The sequence below is a fragment of the Elephas maximus genome, chromosome 4 (genome assembly GCF_024166365.1).
Source record: "Elephas maximus indicus isolate mEleMax1 chromosome 4, mEleMax1 primary haplotype, whole genome shotgun sequence".
NCBI lineage: Eukaryota > Metazoa > Chordata > Mammalia > Proboscidea > Elephantidae > Elephas > Elephas maximus.
The window spans coordinates 24243072-24264866 of record NC_064822.1 but is presented as its reverse complement, the minus strand read 5'-3'; the positions used below and the strand labels follow the sequence as shown (position 1 = coordinate 24264866).

General features: G+C 42.4%; 1 protein-coding gene across 13 annotated transcripts in view; it reads right to left on the bottom strand.

Moving 5' to 3' along the window:
* Positions 1-440: 440 nt before the first annotated feature.
* The window catches only part of ZNF438 (zinc finger protein 438), a 215092-nt gene continuing 193737 nt past the window's right edge, over positions 441-21795 (bottom strand). For all 13 annotated transcript variants that reach the window (XM_049881705.1, XM_049881701.1, XM_049881707.1 and 10 more), the window contains 2 exons: positions 2910-4698; positions 441-1242 (listed from right to left, as the gene is read on the bottom strand). In XM_049881705.1, coding sequence (XP_049737662.1) covers positions 627-1242; positions 2910-4698 — 2405 coding nt within the window. In that variant the 3' untranslated portion in view covers positions 441-626. The remainder of the gene's footprint in view (positions 1243-2909; positions 4699-21795) is intronic.

Sequence of the window (21795 nt, the reverse complement as noted above, 5' to 3'; positions counted from 1 at the left end):
TATGAGACTTCCCAACAACTAATCTTCAAGGCAATGTGCATTTAAGAAAATAGAAGAGTTTAAAAAAAAAAAATCTAAGTCCTGAAAACATAGATTTTAAATTATGATAGATGATAACCTTATTAAATATACTGCTATACAGCATATTCAAATAATCCAGAGAATTTAATAAATATCAACATTTACCATCGGACTTGATATTGTTTGCGACTAAAATGGTTTTGCCACCTGAAAACATAGTGCTGGTCAGCCTATGTAAGTGGAAAGCATAACACGAACAGAAGGACACGCACCCGTGTTTTTGCGGAAAACTGTATTTGAAGCACAGCCTACAAACCTCTACATTTCAGTCTCCAAATCTGGTTCTTTTCACTTATTCTGAAATGAAGGCTAAGACACTGAGAGCTGGTACACACAATTTTAAAATTAGTCTCACACGGTTGAAAAATATGCACCAAGGGCTTGTATTTTATAAGAAAATGAACCTATGTACAAAATCACTTCTGTTCATTAACACTGAGCCGAACTTGCTTGATTTTGTAATTAAGCACCACAAATAAAACACGAGTTTTCAGAGAAAGGTCACAGGAAGAAAGACCCCTTAACCCCCCTCTGTTTCCACTGTTTCATTTTTCAATTTCTTTGGAGAACTGAATTCCCGCCCCGTCACAGAATGCATTCAAAATCGTCCAGAGTTTGGAGGGGTCTTCACAATTATGCTGCTGCTCCCAGTGGTGAAGGAGATCTTCTCTCCTTCCCAGGGTCTGAGCACACAGGAGGCAGTTAAAGCCTGAGTGGGAGTAAAGGAGACTCATGTTGGGGCCGGGGTGCATTTGGCCCTTGGAGTCTTCTCCCAGCTCACTGTTTCCCAGGTGGGCTTCTTCATTTTTTATTTGTATTTGCGCATTATTCCGTTGATGAAGGTAGAGCTGCCTTTTCAGTTTAGGAAACGCGTGTAAGTCCTCCCCAGACGCACAAGGCTTACCCAGCTTTCTCCTCTCGGGATACTGCTTCCAGTAAGGAGCAGCATGTCTAACCAGTTCTTCCTGAGCTCCTTTGCTCCCTGGCAAAAGCCCTTCCTGCGGTCGGCCCTGAATTTCCTCTCCGTGAACATATAGCAAATGAAACTTTATTTCTGCAAAAGACTGGGTAGTGATTTGACAACGGCCACATTTGATTTGTAATTTGACTTCGTCCACTTGGTTTAGAAAGAGGTCTTCTTCCAGGCTTGATTTGTTTTCCCTGAAAAGGGGGGAAACAGTCTATATAAGATTTCATGGAAAAACAGAACGTGAACTTTTCCTTTCAGCTCTTACCCTCCAGGGATCTAAAACACACTCACTGATGAGAAGTACAAAACACCCCAACCAGGCACCACTGAGTCAGCTCCAATTCAGGATGACCTCCTACATGTCAGGGGAGAACTGTGCTCCACAGGGTTTTCGATGGCTGATTTTTTGGAAGTAGATTGCCAGGCCTTCCTTCTGAGGCACCTCTGGATGGACTTAAACCTCTGACATTCCGATTAGCAGCTGAGCGTGTTAAACATTTGCACCACTCAGAGACTCCAGGACGTACAAAGGTTGGAGTAAACAGAGCATAGGCAGACCTTCAGCAAAGGCCACAGTGAAAGCTACCTGTCACTCCTGCCTGGGCCACACATTTCTCAAGCTCCCGGGGGTCATTTAGAAAGAGTGTTTCCCTTTCTGCATCTCTCCAGGTGAGCACATTCTTCTTTGATTACTGACAGCAGCAGGGATAAAAAAAAAAAAGAAATTTTTTTTTTTTTTTGATAAGGACACTGAAAAGTCAGGTAATACCAAGTCAAGCATGGCAGGCACAAGCTTGGCTCCACTGAACGTGGTTGTCGGCACCACCTGGCTGTGGCTGTCGCTAGTCTTGAGCATGGATGCAGATTGGACACCATTCTAAAAACCAAGTTCTAACTAAAAGAACATAATTCAGAGGGGAGGTTTCTTGAGGGAAGCTGCTATTTAGGCAAATACATGTATCTGAAAGGGGACAGTAAAGCTTGAAGGAAACCAGAGAAAGTGTAGACAAACAAGGGCAAAACAGGACAGGCCGCTACTATTTTTAATGAATGAGACAGAGTAAGCCAAAATTGAATTGAAAGTACGATTCATATTTAGAAGAAGTGGATAATTAAGAATGATGAGGAACAGAGGATCTGAGGTGTTGGAAGATGTGTGGTTCTCACACTGCTGATGAGGACAGTTTCAATGAAACTCCCTCTTGGTCGCCTGGGGGACAGGCGACACACAGGTCCACACGGCTCTTAGTGTACTGCGGGTGTGTCCCTGGCTCACTTCCGGCTCTCTAATCACTTAGCTAGCCTGTTTGTTTATAATACTAGGACCTGCGAAAAGGAAATGACATCAGACAAGGTTAATCTGGCCTGATGGGAAAAACAGGGTAAAGGTCAGTGTTAGGTCTGGTTCCCTTTGGTCTGGCTGGACACCCCCCCGCCACCGCCGCCCGCTGCCGAGTCCCTACCCTGGGTCAGGCTGTGTTCTGGGGTAAACGCTGCTGTTAGGTATAAATTCTGTGGACGTGATTTTGGGAGAAATCACTTGTAAACACTCTAAGAAACTATATACGATCACTTACAATTTCCTATCTCAAATACGGATTAATCTTCTACCTCCTTACTGTCCCCAGTATACCTCGGACAGGCATTAATGTCCTCGCTTATGGAGGTTAAAGTAAAATTAAAAGTCCACGACTGAGCAGAAACTATAGAATATTAAGGTCACTGCACAGCACTCAGGGGAATTTTACCCTGAGAGTCGTTTTTACAAACTGGATGGCGACAAGGAATAGGAAATCTTAGCGCCTCCTCCCAATCAAAACAGATTTCCTGGCCAGCCCTCGCTGCCATCAGCACTCACCTCTGTGCCGAGCCCTCTGTCCCTGGCACACTGGAGTCTCTGGTCTTCAGCGTGTCCCCTGGCTGTGGTTCGCTGGGGGAGGGCTCGGTGCTGATCACGACCCTGTGCACTTCTTTCAGGTGGCCAAAATAGACCCTGACGTGACTGAACACTTTTGTACAAAATTCGCAGCACAGGAGTCTCCTGGGGCGGCTCTCACCGTGGTGAAGCTTCATGTGTGTGCTCAGGCTGCCAGAACGGACGTATGTCTTGCGACAGATGCGACAGCTATAAGGCCGTCTGTTCGTGTGCGTGCTCATGTGGTCTTGAAGGTGCTGCCTGAACTCAAAGTGGTGGTTGCAGACCTGACACCTGTGGCAAGGCTTCCCCAGGCCAGGACGCCCATTCTTAAAGGCAAGGCTGGGCTTAGTGGAAGGACTGTCATTCTGCTTACCACCGAGGGCTTCAGAAGTGAGAGAGTTATTTAGCGCAGCGTCCTGCCCCAGGCTGCCGGGAGTGTGGGACTGTAGCGTAGCTGCAGGCGAAGCCAGGGAAGCCAAGGCTGGCATGACAAGTACAGGCTTGGGCATAATGCTACGGTATTTTTTCACAGGTTTTTGATCTCTGGGTTCTTGGGGATCAGTTTTTACTCTTTCTTTACCGTTTCTACACTTATTAATGATGCATTTCCTCCGTTTTCCCTGAAACGTCAAGATTTCATCTGGTAGCTTGCGTTTCCTCGCTCTCCTCCTGGCTGCCCCACTGTTCAGTTTTGTTTTGTGGTTGGGGTCTAGCTTGGGGGCTGGACAGAAGGCACTTTCACAGGGACTTTGCCTTGATGACACCTGTGGAACAGGTATCTTGTCAGCCATTTTGGTGGCTACATTGAAGCCTTCTGGGATGGAGGATATCTTATCACAGTGGGCCCTGTGCCCAGGTAAAGGCAAATCTGCAATGTGCTTAATTTTGCAAAACTCTGTTGTTTTCATTCTTGAGTAGGGTAAGATAGGCAGTTTACCTTTGGGGACTGAAGAAATCATCTGAACTGCATTGCCAAAAACTGCTGGTGACCAACTGGTCATGGCTTTTGCGAGATGGACAGTAGAAGGTTTATGGCAGGTTTTCTTGCCTGCCCAGCTTGCTGTCTCTGAAATCCTCGTGTGGGCCTGCTCCACTGCAGGCTCTTGGACGGTGGATGATCTCAGGGTGGCAGGAGCGTTCACATCTCCACGGCTGGGCGTCAGTGGAGGTCCCAAGGCTCTGAGGCCACCTTCACTGGGCAGAGCAGCTGGGGCTTCATCTCGTGACGGTGCTTGCTCGGATGATAGGGTTTTGTGGGGGAGTTCGGGATGGATGGGTCGGGGAGAAGACATTTGAGGACACGTCTGGGTTTGGACAGGAGGTTTGCTACAGCTACTCTCCAAGGAGCTCGGACTGGGTTTCTTTTCTGTTGCCTTGCTATTTCTTGGGGGTTGGTACCGAGGAATAGGCAGTTTAAGGTTTTCAGGCAGGGGCACTCTGGGTTTTTGGATTGGCTGCGCTGAGGCCATGTGTGGCAAAGCAATGAGAGAAAACGTCCCCTCCTGGCCAGCAACCTGCATCAGAGCATAGTTCTGGGAAGGCATCACCAGCGGCTTGGAGTTGATGGAGGGTCCTGGATTAAGGTGGTCAGAGAATGATGGGGAATGACATGGCAGCACTCTGGATGTTAGGGCTCTGGGCACAATTTTCGGTGCAATGGTCCTAAACTGGCTCTTATTCTGAACACCTCTTCTGCTCTGTATTGTTCCAGGAGGGGAGTCTGAGTCACCTGCAATGACAAGACAACACAGGAGGTCACTGTCGTATAACTGTCCTGTTGCTGAGAGTTCACATAAGCTCCTTAACGTTTTCTCTGCACAAAATGCACTCCTGAAGGAGCCCTGGTGGCACAGTGGTTAAGCGCTTGGCTGCTAACTGAAAGGTTAGCAGTTTGAATCCACCAGCTGCACTGCAGGAGAAAGATATGGCAGTCTGCTTCTGTAAAGATTACAGCCTTGGAAACCCTGTGGGGCAGTTCTACTCTGTCCTATAGGGTCACTATGAGTTGGAATCGACTCAGTGGCAATGGGTTAAATGCATTCCCTGACCCACTCCTACCCTTCCTGTGTCCTTCAAGACCCAGCTTGAAGGTCAGCTGTGCCCCATCTCCCATAAAGATTTATCATTTTCCTCTATAATTCCATAAAACCAAAAAAAAAAAAAACACCAAACCAGCTGCTGTAGAGTTGAGTCTGACTCATGGCAACACCACGTGTATCAGAGTAGACCTGTGTTCCACAGGCTTTTCATGGCTGTGACCTTTTGGACGCAGATCGCCAGGCCTTTCTTCTGCGGTACCTCTGGGTGGGCTCGAACTGCCAACCTTTCAGTTAGCCGCCAATTGTGTTAACCATTCATGCCACCCAGGGACTCTACAGTTCCACAGCGCCTGTTATACCACGTACCATTTTCCACAATACTTTATCTATTTATGTGCATCTCTCCTGTTAAACACTGAGCTTCCGGAGACCTGGGGCTTGGTACTTATCATCCTTGTATTCCATCAGTCCAGTCTCTCTATCCAATTCTGACTCATCTTCCCAGGCCCTGGGCAAACCCACCTCCCTTCCTGATCTCCTGAGCTGTGAAGTCTCTCCTCTGGTTGCCTTCTCTGGCAGGTTGGCTGTGCATTTTATCTATTTTATAGCTACGTCTTGCTTGCCCTACAAAGCTGAAACTTTGTGAGACTGAAGCTTACATTTGATTCATCTTGATATTTCCCACAGTATCTTTGGCATGAAACAAATGTTTCTTGTAACAAACTCATATCTCACTCAGTTTCAGGAGACATCATTTGACCCACTGGCACAGTGGACGGATTCCAGACTGAATGTGAGCTTTGTTGCTGTTGCCCATGTGACTCGTGAATTTCTCCTCACACCTTTCAAACTGTTTATGTGTGCTTTTGCAATTAAATGAGCAGTATTACAAAAACTAATGTGACACCTTTTTAAAAAACGCTAAAGAAAAACAAAAAGATATCAAGTAATAAGTAAAGATACAGAGACAACATAAAAAACACACAAATCATACAAAAAGCTCCTTCTAGGCCACTGATGGAAACAATTCTACCTGTAACACTTTATACTCCCTAGATTTATTAGCCTGAATGAAGACCAGTTACTACTACTCTAAGAGAAAACTTATGGGAACGTTTTGATACATGCTTTTATGGACTAGGTGGATCACCTCTTCTATCCCTTTACGCTTCACGGTCACGAGGCTGGCTGCAGAAGAGCTCCCCCACTTCACGGTCACGAGGCTGGCTGCAGAAGAGCTCCCCTACTTCACGGTCACGAGGCTGGCTGCAGAAGAGCTCCCCCACTTCACGGTCACGAGGCTGGCTGCAGAAGAGCTCCCCCCCGACTTCCGTCTGTCGTCCTTGTGCTGTCAGGTTGATCTGGACCCACAGTGACCCCATGTGACAGAGCAGAACTGCCCACAGGGTGTTCTTGGCTGTAATCTCTACAGGAGCAAATCGCCACGTCTTTCTCCTGCGGAACCACTGGATGGGTCTGAACTGCTAACTTTTCGCTTAGCAAGCCAAGCACTTAACCATTGTGCCACTAGGGCTCATGATCCCCCATTTCTAAGTATTTCATATTAATCAAACTTCATTTCAATTACATTTACTAGGTACCTGGGAGCCCTGGTGGCGCAGTGATTAAGAGCATGGCTGCGAACCAAAAGGTTCAATCCACCAGGCGCTCCTTGGAAACCCTATGGGGCAGTTCTACTCTGCCCTGTAGAGTTGCTATGAGTTGGAATCTACTCAACGGCACCTAACAACAACAACAACAGGTACCTACAATATTCTAGGAATTGGCTATCCCAGGCCCATAATCTTTCTGGAACTTTTGGGGGCAGACGTGTTTTGGAATGTACATATTTTCAAATTTTATAAAAGTAATAAGATGAATATTACAATAATCACATAACACCCAGCAGAGTCTGGGGAATACTCACAATTAAACCTATTTCCACTCTGTAGCAAAAAATGAGAATATTCAAAACAAGCAGGACAACTGAAGATTATTCCTAAACAGTCTTACTTCGGTTCAGGTCAACTTCTACCTCTGAATGAATTTTGTTACCCAACTTCTGATTAAATTCTCTGTATTCAGACTTTGCAGTTGTAGGTAATGGATTGATGAACTATTTGTCTTGGGCATACCAGGAATATAAAGACGAAAGGAACAATTTCTGCCTTAAATAGCTGGCAATCTGGTGAAATAATTTTTTTTTTTTTAAATTAGAATCCACCATGATTGTCATTCCTACAGCTAGTGAACTAACAGAATTTTGGTAAGAAGTCAGCAAAAGCAAACACAAAATGAACCCAAATAAATAAAAAAGTAGCACTGTAGGAAGGAGGTTGAAATGTATCTTGACTAGCTTATTTCAGAAAGTAATCAATGTATGATGAAGAAAAAGGGATGTTATGAAACATTTCACATGGTAGCATGCACTGTTGTAGAAGGGAAAAGACCAGTGTTGTGGACTAGAAAAATCAGATAAGAATAAGTACATAATCCGTTATTTTCCTTTTAGGTCTGTTACCATGAAGCTCATGGGTAGACTGATTGGTCCATCATTTCACAGTAGTCAGCTAGATGGATCTGCTACATTAGATTCTTCCTCCAACATAGTTTTCTTCTTTTATTTTTACAGTCTTTTAACTTAAATACCATTCATTTTATGCCTTCTCATCTTTTTGGAAGCAGTACTGAGGTAAGTAGCAAATAAATTAAATCAAGATTGAGTTTGTAGAGAGGCTAAAAGTAACTGATGGCTAGAGACAAGACCTATTAAAAATTACATTAGTAATAATAATGGTCTTGTCATCTAAACAACAGATTGGGAGTAGCGAAGAGAGAAAAGAGAAAACCCCGAGTCATTTATACCTCGTTCATGCTCCTGATTAGGTAGAAAATATTTATAGCAAGAAGAGCTGGAAGAAAGGTTAGTTTGTCTTTAATGGTATCAATCATAAAAAACCCCAAAATCAAACCCGTTGCCATTGAGTTGGTTCCGACTCATAGCAATCCTACAGGACAGAGTAGAACTGCCCCATAAGGTTTCCAAAGGATGCCTAGTGGATTCGAACTGCCAACCTTTTGGGTTAGCAGCCTAGCTCTTAACCACTGTGCCACCAGGGCTCCAATATCAATCATAAACCCTCTTAAAATAATATGTGAAAATAACACGTCACAGCATAGGCCATATCAACTCACTTGTTTGCTCATAACTGTTCCATGGTTCTACATCTCAAGTAAAAGCCCAAGTCTTGACTTAGCTCTTTTACTCCCCTGCCTCCAGCCACAGTGGTCTCTTTGCTGTTCCTTAACCTGCCAGACAAGGAGCCCTGGTGGCACAACAGCTAAGCGCTGGGCTGCTAACCCAAAGGTTGGAGGCCTGAACTCACCCGGCCGCTCTTTGGAAAAACGATCTGTTTCCATAAAGACCACAGCCTAGAAAACCCTATCGGGCAGTTCTACTCTGTCACATGGGGTCGCTAGGAGTTGGAATCGACTTGACAGTATCAGAGAACAACAATTTGCCAGACATGTTCCTTCCTCAGAGCCTTCGCACTTGCTGTTCCCATACTCTTCTTCTAGGTAAATCCCCAGTACTTGCTCCATTGTTTCTTTCAAGGTTTTGTTCAAAGGTCCTTTTCTTGTGACTACCTTATTGAAAAATGTACTACCATCATGGACTCCCTATTCCCCTTTCCTGTATTAAGGTTCTCCACAACATTTAATCCATATAATGTATTAGTTTATGGTCTACCTTATGCCACTGGAATGTAAATTCCTCGAGGGCAGGGAATTTTGTCTATTTTGTCCATTGCTGTTTGTTCAGGACCTAGAACAAAAACAAACAAACAAACAAAAACCATTGCCGTCAAGTCGATTCTGCCTCATAGCGACCCTATAGGACAGAGCAGAACTGCTCCATAGAGTTTCCAAGGAGTGCCTGGTGGATTCAAACTGCTGAACTTTTGGTTAGCAGCCGTAGCACTTAACCACTACGCCACCAGAGTTTCCATGGTGCCTGGCATATGGTAGGTTCTTAGTACATACTTGTGGAATTTGTAAGTGGTGATAAGGTGACAAATGGGAGAAATAAATAAAGATGGAGCCTAGGAAATCTTCTTAAAAATGGGGGGGGGGGGGACCACAATTTAAAAGAGAATTTTAACATTTCTCAATTTTGAAAATTAAAAAAGATATAGAAGACATATCTGTGGAAGATTATTATTATTTTTTGTTTAATTTCACTCACTGCCAGAATGAAGAAACAGACCACAATAAAACCCTTTAGAATAAAGAAATGAGGCTTTAAAGGTAGAGAGGTGAGGCCAATCGACTAACCATTTGAGGAAATAATAAAAAGTAGATTAGCCTGTTGGAGTATACACTGAAATAGTTAAAAAGAGAGGAGAAAAAAAAAAAAGCAAGCTCTGAAGAAAAAAATTGCTTTAAAGAAGCCAGATATGCATACAGGGAAGTGCAAGGGGGTTAGTGAAGAGATGAGGAATGACTGGAAATGGAAAAACTGAAACTCAGAGGCAGAGAATGGTAACGTCAACGTGAAGATGAGCAGAAATAACAAAGAACAGAAGGTACAGCTGAAGCAACAACCAGTGGTCAAGGTCATGTACAGAGTCTCTGAAGACTTAGGTTAGGAAGGCGCTTCCTACTTATCATGACCAAGTGTAAGAAAGCAACCTCCTGACAGTGAAGATTTCCAGAAATGAAACTGGATATACTTTAAAGAGCCATACTACAAGGGAGTTAGCTAGTTATAATACATTTAAAGTTAATGTGCTTAAACTGATCTTCAAAGTTCTCCACATTATAGTGGACACAGAATCACCCAGAAGAATGAGGACAATGAAAAGAAAAGGACGGCTACTGTAGTCAAGGAGCCAAGGAAAATCCTTAGGGTAGACAGCTCTGTCCCAAGGAGAACACACATCAGTGTGAGCAGGCTTGGGCAGCCTGAAATGACAGAGTCCTAAATGATGAGGTATTGTGTCTGCCAAACTGAGTCAGTTCTCCTAAAGTTCTTGACTATTTAAAGAAGTGGACACTGGAGTACAAAAGCTTATCAGCTAGCCTCTGATCATTAACCACAAAGAATCTGTGGGGTGAAAAGGTAAGGCCTTATTGTGTATATTTAACTCACTCATGCTTGCCTAGATCTATCAGGAAGCAGACACAAGGATGAGTGTCTCTAAGACAGGGGTGTTGAGTCCTAGTTCCCAAATCATTAGGGATGAGATGACAGGGAATGAAATCAATGTTTCAGAGGAAATGCAAGGCAGAAGAAAGAGGGCAAAACAGCAGTAGAAGAAAAACAACCAACTGACCTCCTGGGAACTATGTAAATGTTGATCAATACAGTACTAATAAAATGATCATTCAACCATACAGTGGAATACTATGCAGCAATAAAATGGACTATTCTCCAAGATGAGGTTTACAGCATACAGTCACTTGGATTAAAAAAAAGGTGAGGGAGGGGGAAGGAAGTGCACATGCAAAAACATTCTTATCTCTGAAAGGAAATAAAAGAAAGAAATACTAGCATTGGCCTCTGGTGGGGAGGGAACTAGGGGAACCAAGAGGTCAGGAATGGGATAGGTGCTTGTTTCCCATGGAACACCCACTGCCTGGCACATAGTAGGTGCTCAATTAATATCTGTTGAATGAATGAAGAGAGAGAAGCTTTTCTCTATTTCAATCAATCTTTTAAAGGGGTGTCATTCCAGATATCTGGGGTGGGTAAGTGTGCGTCCATGCATGAATGACTGTCTAGATACACCCAGGATGTTTCATGTCTTCTTATATCTCTCTTGCCCACTTAATATAAGAATTGCTAATGATCAGGGAATTAATCTACTAATCTCCTAGCCAGTGCATAACCACCCCTGAAATGAAACACTAAGAAGTATTAGAGCTCATCACCTCTTAAGGCCAACTGGAGTCCTGAGAACTGTTGGGATGAAACAAGGCAATTTGCAATAAAGGTCAGTTACGCTAGAATAACTATAGTTCTTAAGTAGTTTGAACACTAGGAGTCCTTAGAGAAGCTGAAAATGCCACTAAATTTTTAAAAACTCTTAACACTAAGATGGCGTGATTACAGGAAGTCTTTCTTAGCAGCATAGGGACAACAGCAGTTCACACCACCACATATTAACAAGGCCTCTCACAGACGGTGTGATCCAAAAAACTCTCACCTGTCACCTGCTCAATTACCGATCTCATAGACCTGTGCACTAAATAATGAAAAGCAGAAATTGCCATTGACGGTCATAATTTCTGGAAATCCTACAAAACTACCCATAACACATTTAAAGAGACTCACAGGACTCACAAGTACTAAATATGGCCTTTTATTAACTGAAAACATAAAAAGCCTCACTCAGTAAAATTAATTTTGCACAATTATTCAATGAGAATTCTTAAAATAATATTAGGATTTAAAATGTGGGCTATTAACATATGTTAAACATATTAAAAATGACTATTTTCAAAAGAGGCATTTGCAGCTGGTGAAAAATCGAACTAGCTTTGGATTAAAGGGGAACTAACAGGTGCTGAGTCCTTATTATGTTCCAGAATCTATGCTGGGTCTCTTAACTGAACCCGCACCCAAGCTCCACAAGTAAGTATTATTGTTCCTCTCTTATGAATTAGGAAAAATGAGCCTTGAGGAAGTTAAGTAACATGCCAAAGTTCATACAACCTAGATCTTCCCATTCCACTTGGGAGCACTAACCTTCCTTTCTTTCTTCCTCCCCTCAAAGGGGGAAAAATATATAAAAAGTAGCCATAATTAACACCCAAATATAACTGTATCTCTGAATTTTAAGGAGAGAAAAAAAAAAAAAGAAATTGAAATAGAAATAGCTTGTCCTATCTCAAAACTTTTATTAACACTAAAGGAAACTTTCTTTTGGAAAGCCCACTCATGGAAAATAGTCATTTGAAACTTAATGCTGATTTTTAAAGCTGAATTTGCTACTTAATATCCATAGGATTCTGACAAACCCAATGAAGTTGCCAGGTATTTGTTTGGAGAACTTCCACCACCCTCACCCCCAAAGGGTCTGATGGATATATGTGTGTGTTAGAGGCCTGGGAGGGAACAACGAGGGCTCGATAGTACCACGTGCCATGTCTAACCAACTTCATCAAGCTGCTTCACAGCAGAGAGAGTATTAAGAGACAAGTACAGGGGACGATTCTCTAGACAGCTACAAACCACTGGCTTCTTGATTTCCATCGGCAGAACCGAGGGCTGTTTTGTTACTTCTGAACAACGTTGTTTACACTTATATCTTTCATTTGTTTGGACAAAGTTCCATGATTCCATCTGTTTGGGGCCCGAAGACCTACTGCTAGGCCTGGAGTTGGAAGCAGGCAGACAGAGACAGGACTGCCCCTGCTCGAAACAGGCTCCCTGGATCCCAACTTAGAGCTGAAGTGCTGCCAAGTCTTAGCCACTAAAGAGCCAAAACTTTTAAGTGTTGTTTAAGTTTTAATTTCATTAAACTGAAAAACCCTATTTTCAATTTTATTTATTGGCATCCCTTTCCCCCTCCTGCTTGGCTTTCAAATAATAAATTCCAGTTGGCCTTCAAACTGTTTCCCAAGATGGTCTCTGGCTAAAACAAATATGGTTAAACCCTGGAGAAGTCTGGGATAAAAGAAATGCCTCATAACACCAGGGAGCTCAACTTAATTCTGTTGAAAAACCTATAAACACATTTAGCCATTGCCTCCCCTCTCCCCAAGGCACTGTCCAGGGTCTGCGGCTACAGTCAGAGTCAACAAGAATTTATTGAGCATGGACTGCAGCGCACACACTGTAAAACGTGCTGGCAACGGGCACAAGCTTTCTTTTGTTTCTAAGGACTCAAGATGCCAAATGCTACTTCTAGCCCACATATCTGTAGCTCCTAAGTCCTCCTAGAGTCATTATATTTCTGACCCAAAGTTCAGGAAATTTGAGACTACACAAAGGAAATGAGCATCTTCCCAACTGGATATCTTGTGTCTTGAGTCTAGAGCTGTCCACTCCCCTTGGCACATCTGCCTGGCCCTGCTGAACTATGCTCTGACCGAACTCCCTGAATAACACCAGGGACGGCCCGCTACCTCTCACTCAGCGCTGGTTTTTGAGAGTTGTCTTGCCAAACAGGGAATTCATCACACAGTTTAGCAGGAAAGGGCCTTCTCAATTTCTGAGCATCTGAGCTTCTTTATTTCCTAACACTCATACTGTTTCTTCAACATCATTCCAATCAGAAGTAGTATTTTATGTGTCAGGTCCTGTACAAAATACTGTACATGCATTTATCTCACTTAGTCCCCACAATAACCTGAGTTAGGAATTACCAGTATCTCTGTTCTGCAGATAAAGATTTCAATGCTGTTAAGTAAACTGAACAACGGGAAAGGAAGACAGAAGAACTGATGCATTGTGATGCTGGTGAAGAATATTGAATACACCGAGGACTGCCAGAATGAACAAATCAGTCTTAGAAGAAATACAACCATAATGCTCCTTAAAAGTGAGGCTAGAAAGGCTTTGGTTTGCTTACTTTGGACAAGTCTTCAGGGAAGACCAACTGCTAGAAAAGGGCATCAGTGTTGGTAAAGCAGTTGTTGTTAGGTGCTGTTGAGTCAGTTCCAACTCACAGAGACCCTATGTACAACAGAATGAAACACTGCCCCGTCCTGTGCCACTCTCACAGTTTTGTTATGTTTGAGCCCACTGTTGCAGCCACTGTGTCAATCCATCTTGTTGAGGATCTTCCTTTTTTTTTTTTTTTTTGCTAACCCTCTACTTTACCAAGCATGATGCCCTTCTCCCAGGACTGGTCCCTCCTGACAACATGTCCAAAGTACTTGAGGTGAAGTCTCACCATCCTTGCTTCCAAGGAGCTTTCTGGCTGTACTTCTTCCAAGACTGATTTGTTCATTCTTCTGGCAGTCCATGGTATATTTGATATTCTTCTCCAACACCATAATTCAAAGTCATCAATTCTTCTTTGGTCTTCCTTATTCGCATATGAGGTGATTGAAAAAAACCATGGTTAAGGTGAGGCACACCTTCGTGCTCAAAGTGACATCTTTGCTTTTTAACACTTGAAAGCAATCTTTTGCAGATTTGCCCAATGCAATACATTTTTTGATTTCTCGACTGCTGCGTCCATAAGCGTTGATTATAGATCCAAGTAAAATGAAATCCTTGACGACTTTTATCTTTTCTCCATTTATCATGATGTTGCTTATTGGTCTAGTTGTGAGGATTTTTTTTTTTCTTTATGTTGAGGTATAATCCACACTGAAGGCTGTGGTCTTTGATCTTCATCAGCAAGTGCTTCAAGTCCTCTTCACTTCAGCAAGCAAGGTTGTGTCACCAGCATAATGCAGGTTGTTAATAGGTCTTTGCCAATCCTGATGCCTCATTCTTCTTCATATAGTCCAGCTTCACAGATTATTCACTCAGCATACAGACTAGGTATGGTAAAAAGATACAACCCTGATGCACACTTTTCCTGAAATTAAACCATGCAGTACCCTCTTGTTCTGTCTGGATGACTGCTTCTTGGTCTATGTACAGGTAAAGTAGAGGATCAGGGAAAAAGAGACGACACAACAGCCGCAACAATGGACTCAAACACAGCAATGATCATGAGGAGGTCTGGGCAATGTTTCACCCCATTATACGTAAGGTTGCATGAGTTGGAGCCCACTCTACAGCAACTAACAACGTCAACGATGACGGCAACAAAGGAAGCGTACCGGAACCCCGAGCCGGTCCGTCTGATTCCGCGGGCTCTGTGACTGCAAGCTGTTGTACTCGGTTATGGCCACTGTGACCGCCTCCAACAGACAGATCGTGTGTGTTTAGGGTTCAGGCAGATTTGGTTTCAGTTCCTGTCTCTATCACATACTCGTGGCTTGGGCAAGTCACTTAACCTCCTTCAGCCTAAATGTTCTCATCTATAACATGGTCATAACAGTATCTAGCTACAAAGAGGATTAAGTGAGAAAAATACCCACGAAGGTAGAGTCTACCACATGTTCGATACTAGTTAGATATTAGTTTCCCACTCTTTTCTTGACAAAAAAAGTATGAGATTCCTGACATTTATTTTTGGTGGGGGGGTAAAAAGACACATATATTGAATATTAATCATATGGTAATAGTTTTAAATCCTTAAGTTGGTATTTCTGTTTTGGGAGGTAAATGAAGGAAAAGGAGAAAAAAACGGCTATTTGTGAATAATGCTCCCAATAAAACTGCATTTTTTTTTTTTCCTTTGTGCCTCTCACCTCAGACTCCTATATTAGCAGCTGAAGCTTCCCTAACATCTGATCTATCCCGCTAGCTCTTTTATTCCTGGCCACACTCCAAAGTTTTGTATCCCAATTGACAAAGTTCTAATCAGGTTAACAATTACAGGCGAGCCGCAGTTAACATACGTGCATTTTAAAGAGTTTTTTCATGGGGACACTCCTCCCCGGTTTTGTTTTTATAGTACCAACTAGTGATGCTAATTGTTGTTGTTCTCACACCAAGGTAGGGGAGAAAGCTATTAGCCTAGTAGAGCACTGAACTGCCGTGATGATGGCGGCCTGTTCCTAGGAATAAGTGCATATGGGGCCTTGACCAAGATCAGGACTCTGGCTAAGTCTTCAGAGGACCCAGGGAGCAAAAACCATCTGATTTCTCAGTTCAGGAGGGAAAACACATGGGCTTTCACAGTGGGTAGGGACTGGGCAGCCAGAATTTTGAAAGCACTTTTCTTAGAGAGTTCAGTGTTTTGCTGAGGAAATTATTAGAAGTTTAAGACAGACGGAATTAGAAAGAGCAGTTGAGCATCAAAGGGGAAACTAGAGCACATAAAATCGAATAAATAAAAAATGTATATTGTGAAGTGAGAGGAAACAGGCATTCTTTATGAAAGCATTTATGAACTAATTACCTGAAATATCATTAGCAAGAAAAGAAAAAAATTTCCTTCAACACAATATGGTTTGTTAAATTCAAGAAATTATTCTTTTGGGGCCATGTAACCATTGTCTCAAATGAAAAGAATATTAAAAAAAAAAAAAAAGTTTCTCATTTAAAATACATTTTAATGATCCTCAATTTCAATGTTTTCTGTTTGTTTTACTTAAGTCTACTTTATTAGTCCTTATTACTGGGATAGAAGTCCCTGAGTGGTGCAAATGGTTAACGCATTCACAAAGGTTGGTGGTAGGAGTCCACCCAGAGTTGCCTTGGAAGGCCTGGCCATCTACTTCAGAAAGATTAGTCACTGAAAACTGCATAAAGCACAGTTCTACTGACACACATTGGGTTGCAATGCCTTGGAAGTGACTCAATGGCAACTAGTATTGCTCTGATACTTTTTTTTTTTAATTTCAAGTGCTTCTAATGAAAAATGATTGAAAAACCATATGAAATATTTTTAATAGTTATAAACCCAAAGTTAACTTGTTTACTTTTTTGGCAAAAATAATTTGTAGCACACGTAAGATTTCTGTCATTTCATTATTACAAAACAGCCAAGCTGGTATCTTTACCCAAATCTAAGAACCAGTGAGTAGCACACAAATTTAACCAAGAGCTAATGACCTAAAGAGGACACAAAGTTAGACAAATGATAACTTCTGGAATGCTTTATTTACCCCATCCTCCCATTGTTCTTCTTGTTGTTAATATTACTAGAACTACTGATACTGACTTTGGAGCTAAAATTAAAGCCATTATTCCTTGTCCCTGAGTATACAGAATGTGACCCCGCTGGAGCTGGACTCACAAGACACATCAACTGGGCCCTGAGGTATAAAAACAATAGCTAGGACAATCTTGGGGCCCTGGTGGCACAGTGGTTAAGTATTTGGCTGCTATTCAAAGGGCTGGCAGTTTGAATCCACGAGCAGCTCCTTGGAAACCCTATGGAGCAGTTCTACTCTGTCCTGTAGGGTTGCTATGAGTAGGAAGTGACTCGAAGGCAACGAGTTCAATGGGTCAGGACAATCTCTGAAGACATCTTTTAGGAAATCTTTCCCATAAACAAACTTTAAATAGAGCACAAAAGACCCACATATTTTCCACTCTTATCTTTTTCTATTACCAAAACCAAAACCAAAACAAACCCAAACCCATTGCCATCAAGTCAGTTCCGATTCATAGCGATCTTACAGGACAGAGCAGAGCTGCCCCGTAGGGTTTCTAAGGAGCTGCTGGTGGATTCAAACTGCCGACCTTTTGGTTAGCAGCCAAGCTCCTAACCACTGTGCCACCAGGGCTCCTCTTCTTCTGTTAGCATTCAGTAAATAGTAAGATTTGTTGAACCAGTGAAGATGCTCCAGACTGTTGTTATTGAAACTTGTGCCAATGATTATTAAGAAAGACAATTCGAAATGAAGAATCATAGTGATTTAGCAGGTTTTAGCCAATCTGTGAAAAGGTGAAGCTTGTAAAGATTTTACCCATTTTTAATGTCTATATATCCTGATGATTCTGTAACATTCCTTGGGGCACATGTAGCTCTGGCAGCATGCTTGTCCGTTTCCCACTTTTGCCTCTTGGGACATATGCCGAATAAAATCTTCCTTTTTGCTTTACTATAACCTTGTGGTGATTTTACCCTAGGCCAAAATTCAGGTAAGTCGCACAGTTGAAATTTAGAAGACCCTGATAACTGACCTACTTCTGAAAACTCCACCATTGAAAACCCTCTGGGGCACGGTTCTATTCTGACACACACGCGGATGCTATGAGTCGGAATCGGCCTGACGGCAACTGGTGGCAGAGGTGATAACTGAACTTCACCACAGTAAACGCGGCAAACCGCTTCACTTTATGTACTACCGCCACCGGCGAGGAGCACCTGTGGACGCTGTCTCTCCACGCGCTTCCGACGTTTGCCCAGTCAGACATTCCTCAGCAGGGCCGGTGAGCACCAAATCATCTCCTGCAGAAGAGCTTCAGTGAGCTGCACAACGTTGCACGGTAAGAAATAAATGGAGGGCAACATGAAAGTCTATTTTCCCACAACAAATTCAAATGGGCCCATCCTCTTTCTTAATCGACACTTAAAGAGCAGTTGGAAAAGTTAAGTATCTGAGATGACTAGCAAGATGAGAGGTGATGAAGAAGCCCTTTTCCTTCACAGGGATAAAGAGAGAGAGAAGGTTTCAGCAGCAGAATGTGCCACCCGTCAGCTGGAACAATTATACTGGGAAATATGCAGAAGCTTGGAAGGTTCTTGCCTTTGGTTAAAACACCATGATGATGAAACTAATGCAGTGAAAGATCAGAGGCTTCGGCAATAGAACAGTTGAAAGCAAGGGGCCAGAACTACATTCTTATTTTTATGTTGTAATTTCAAAAGCAGTTTCACTTTATATAGGAGGGGCGTTTTTGAGAAGGAGTGTGCAAGCTGCGTCTTAAGAAGTGAAATGACTGTTCCATGCCTTCATAGTATAGGTTTATAGATGCTGTGTCTTGACTGCTGATGGTTTGTCAACTCGGTGATTTATAACTTTTTTTTTGCTGCAAGTTTTTTCTATACCTTAGCTTTTAGGTCAAATGACTCATGATTTGTAAGTACAAACGCAAAAGTTGGCCAGCGGCAGATGTTTTAAAGGAAAGTACTCCCTTGTTATGTGCACAGTCATTCCCTAAGTCTTCTGCTTGGTAGGTCTTGACTGTTACTTACTTCTTTCATCAAGGCGCACCTGTCCCTTAATACAGACAACCTACAGCACTGACACTTTGAAGAAAGTGTGGAGATCAGAAAATGAAGTACTAAGCCCTGGTACTGAAGTCTCTGGATTTGTGGTAGTAACCCTGGTGGAAGCGACCACACTTGCTGTGTATGAGTTAACTAACATGTACAGATTCTAACGCAGGGCCAATGTAACGCAAGTCTGATCTAAGCAAGTACAAAGAGCAGAGTTATCAGTCTGAAATCTGTGGGGACCACTTGGGATTACTTTTCCTTTGAATTCTGCCGGGCTACTCCTCCATCAATATCTTTATTGCCCTCTACATGACAACTATAAACCAGGGAGAAGGGAATATTTACTCTTATCTACAGGTTAGGAACATTTAAGAGTTAACTCTCCATTTTCCCTGAAGAGATGGAGTGACTGTGTAGTCCACTGGCGTTTTCTTTTCCTCCAAGCTAGGTACGTCTGCATGTTTGTGTGTATGCGTGTGTATGTTCTCCTGGATCCAGGGCTGACTTCATGGCTGGTGACTTTCAAGGACACTCCCAGCATATCGCTGGTTCAGCCAACTGCTGTCTTCCTACAGCACCTGCTCCGATTGGCCCCAGCCTCTGCCCTGTGCTCTTCACTCCCACTGCCTGGCTGCCTCGTGCTGGAGAAATGCAACACCTGGTCAGTGTTACAGATTTTAAGGGTTTTAGTCTTAAGCTAAAGAAGCTCTGGTGGCGCAATGGTTAAGCGCTTGGCTGCTAACTGAAAGGTCAGTGATTTGAACCCAGCAGCAAGTACATGGGAGAAAAGGCCTGGCGATCTGCTCCTGTAAAGATTACAGCCTAGGAAACCCTATGGGGCAGTTCTACTGTGTCCTATAGGGTCGCTATGAGTCAGAAACGACTTGATGGCACACTACAACAGACTGCTGGAGTCCCTGGGTGGTACAAAGGGTTAAGTGCTTGGCTACTAACTGAAAGGTTGGCAGTTAAAAAACTCAGAGGTGAGTACCTTGGAAGAAAGGTCTGGTGATCTTCGTCTGAAAAATCAGCCACTGGAAACCCCATGACGCACAGTTCTAGTCTATACAGATGGGGTCCCCACAAATTGGAATCAACTCGATGATAACCGGTTTGTTTGTTTTGGCTCAGCAGCTGCCAGTTGCAGGATGCCACTTAAAAGCTAAGCTTCTTACACAGGCTGCCTTCTTTTACAGTACATCTGCTTAACAAATCAGGTTTTCACCAGAATGTAGCTTTTTAAAAGCAAACTATTACACAATAAATTTAACGATGTTTTTAAGCACTTAGTATTCTTTTTTAGTAATGAGCAAAAATAACGGGAAAAAAGCATTAATAAGATCTTTCGTAATTTTTAAAATATAAATTTCCTGTATATTTCCTAATCCCATACCGCCTGCTTCTAAAACCGAGGCCAGTGAACAGCCTTAGGACTGAATCAGAGTCTGAAAATGAAAGTGTAACAGAATTTCTAAGTTCCTCAGGGAGCAAGTCCTGCCCCTTTTGTAAACTCGATAAAACATCAGTGCTGTTGGAACACAGTTTGGATCTAGGGAACTTCTTTTTGAGTAGAGGAAGTGTCCTCAGGCAAAAGAAGACAAATTGATCACATATAACACAGGCTTTGGTTCTTCCATTTACTACTGGAATGAGTCTCAGGAAGATGATAGTCCTTATTGGCTTTAGTTTCCTCACTGGGAGGACAGGATTAGACTAGATCAGTATTTCCGAAGCGTGGTCTGCAGAACCCTGGGGCAAGGTCCGCAGCATGTTTTCCTAATAACATTAAGATGCCATTTGCCTGATTTCACCGTGTTGATGTTTGCACAGGTTGCACTGATGAGGCAAAAGGACAGTGAGTAAAACTGCTCTAGCACCTTTGCCTGAATCAAGGCAGGGGCAGCAAACTATACAAGTAATTGTATTCTTCACTGTAACATTCTCACAGCAAAACAACAAAAAGGCATACAAAAATTTAATTTTATTAAATTTTGATCCTCGAGTACACGCTTTTTTAATATTCTGTGTAATGAAATGCAATGTACTCGTCAAGTACTTCTGCATCCCCAAGTCTGACAGTTGCCTTGAAGAAATGTACTTGTGCGATTGTTTGAGTTGTGAGCTGAAGTGGCTGCTTTTTTTCATGGAATGCCATTTTTACATGAAAGAACATCTGGCAGACATACGTTGAAATATGTTAAAGGATTTATTCAAGTACAAGACAGACCAAAATGAAACGGACATGGTTTCAAACTCCATATGACAAGTAAACTTTAAGAAGTTACCACCTGACAAGTTCTGGTGTAGTATCAAAGAATAATAACCACCATTATGTGAAGAGACTATGAAAATACTCCCCCATTTCCAACTCCACAATTGTGTAAAGTTGAATTTTTTTCCAATACTTCAACATAAACAACATATCATAACAGATTGAAATGAAGGACCAGATATGAGACCCCAACTGTCTTCGAAGAGTCCAGACGAAAGAGATTAAACAAAACATAAAACGATGCTACTTCTCTCAATAATTGCTTTGTGTTTTGGAAAATATAGTTATTTTTCATAGAGATGTTACTTATGTTAACATATAATAAGCTTATTACTGTTATTTTAAAATGAATTCATAAATAGAATTTTTTTTTCAGTTTATAATCCCTAGTATGGTGAATATTGATAAGTATAATCCGTGTAAACAAATACTCTTTCAAGTCCTCAAGAATTTTTAAGAGTTACTGACGACGATCAAAGACTACAGCCTTCAGTGTGGATTATACCCCAATATAAAGAAAACAAAAATCCTCACAACTGGACCAATAAGCAACATCATGGTAAACAGAGAAAATATTGAAGTGTCAAAGATTTCATTTTACTTGGATCTACAATCAATGCCCATGGAGCAGCAGTTAAGAAATCAAACGACGTACTGCATTGGGCAAATCTGTTGCAAAAGATCGCTATCAAGTGTTAAAAAGCAAAGATGTCACTTTTAGGACTAAGGAGCCCCTGACCCAAGCCACAGTATTTTCAATTGCCTCATAT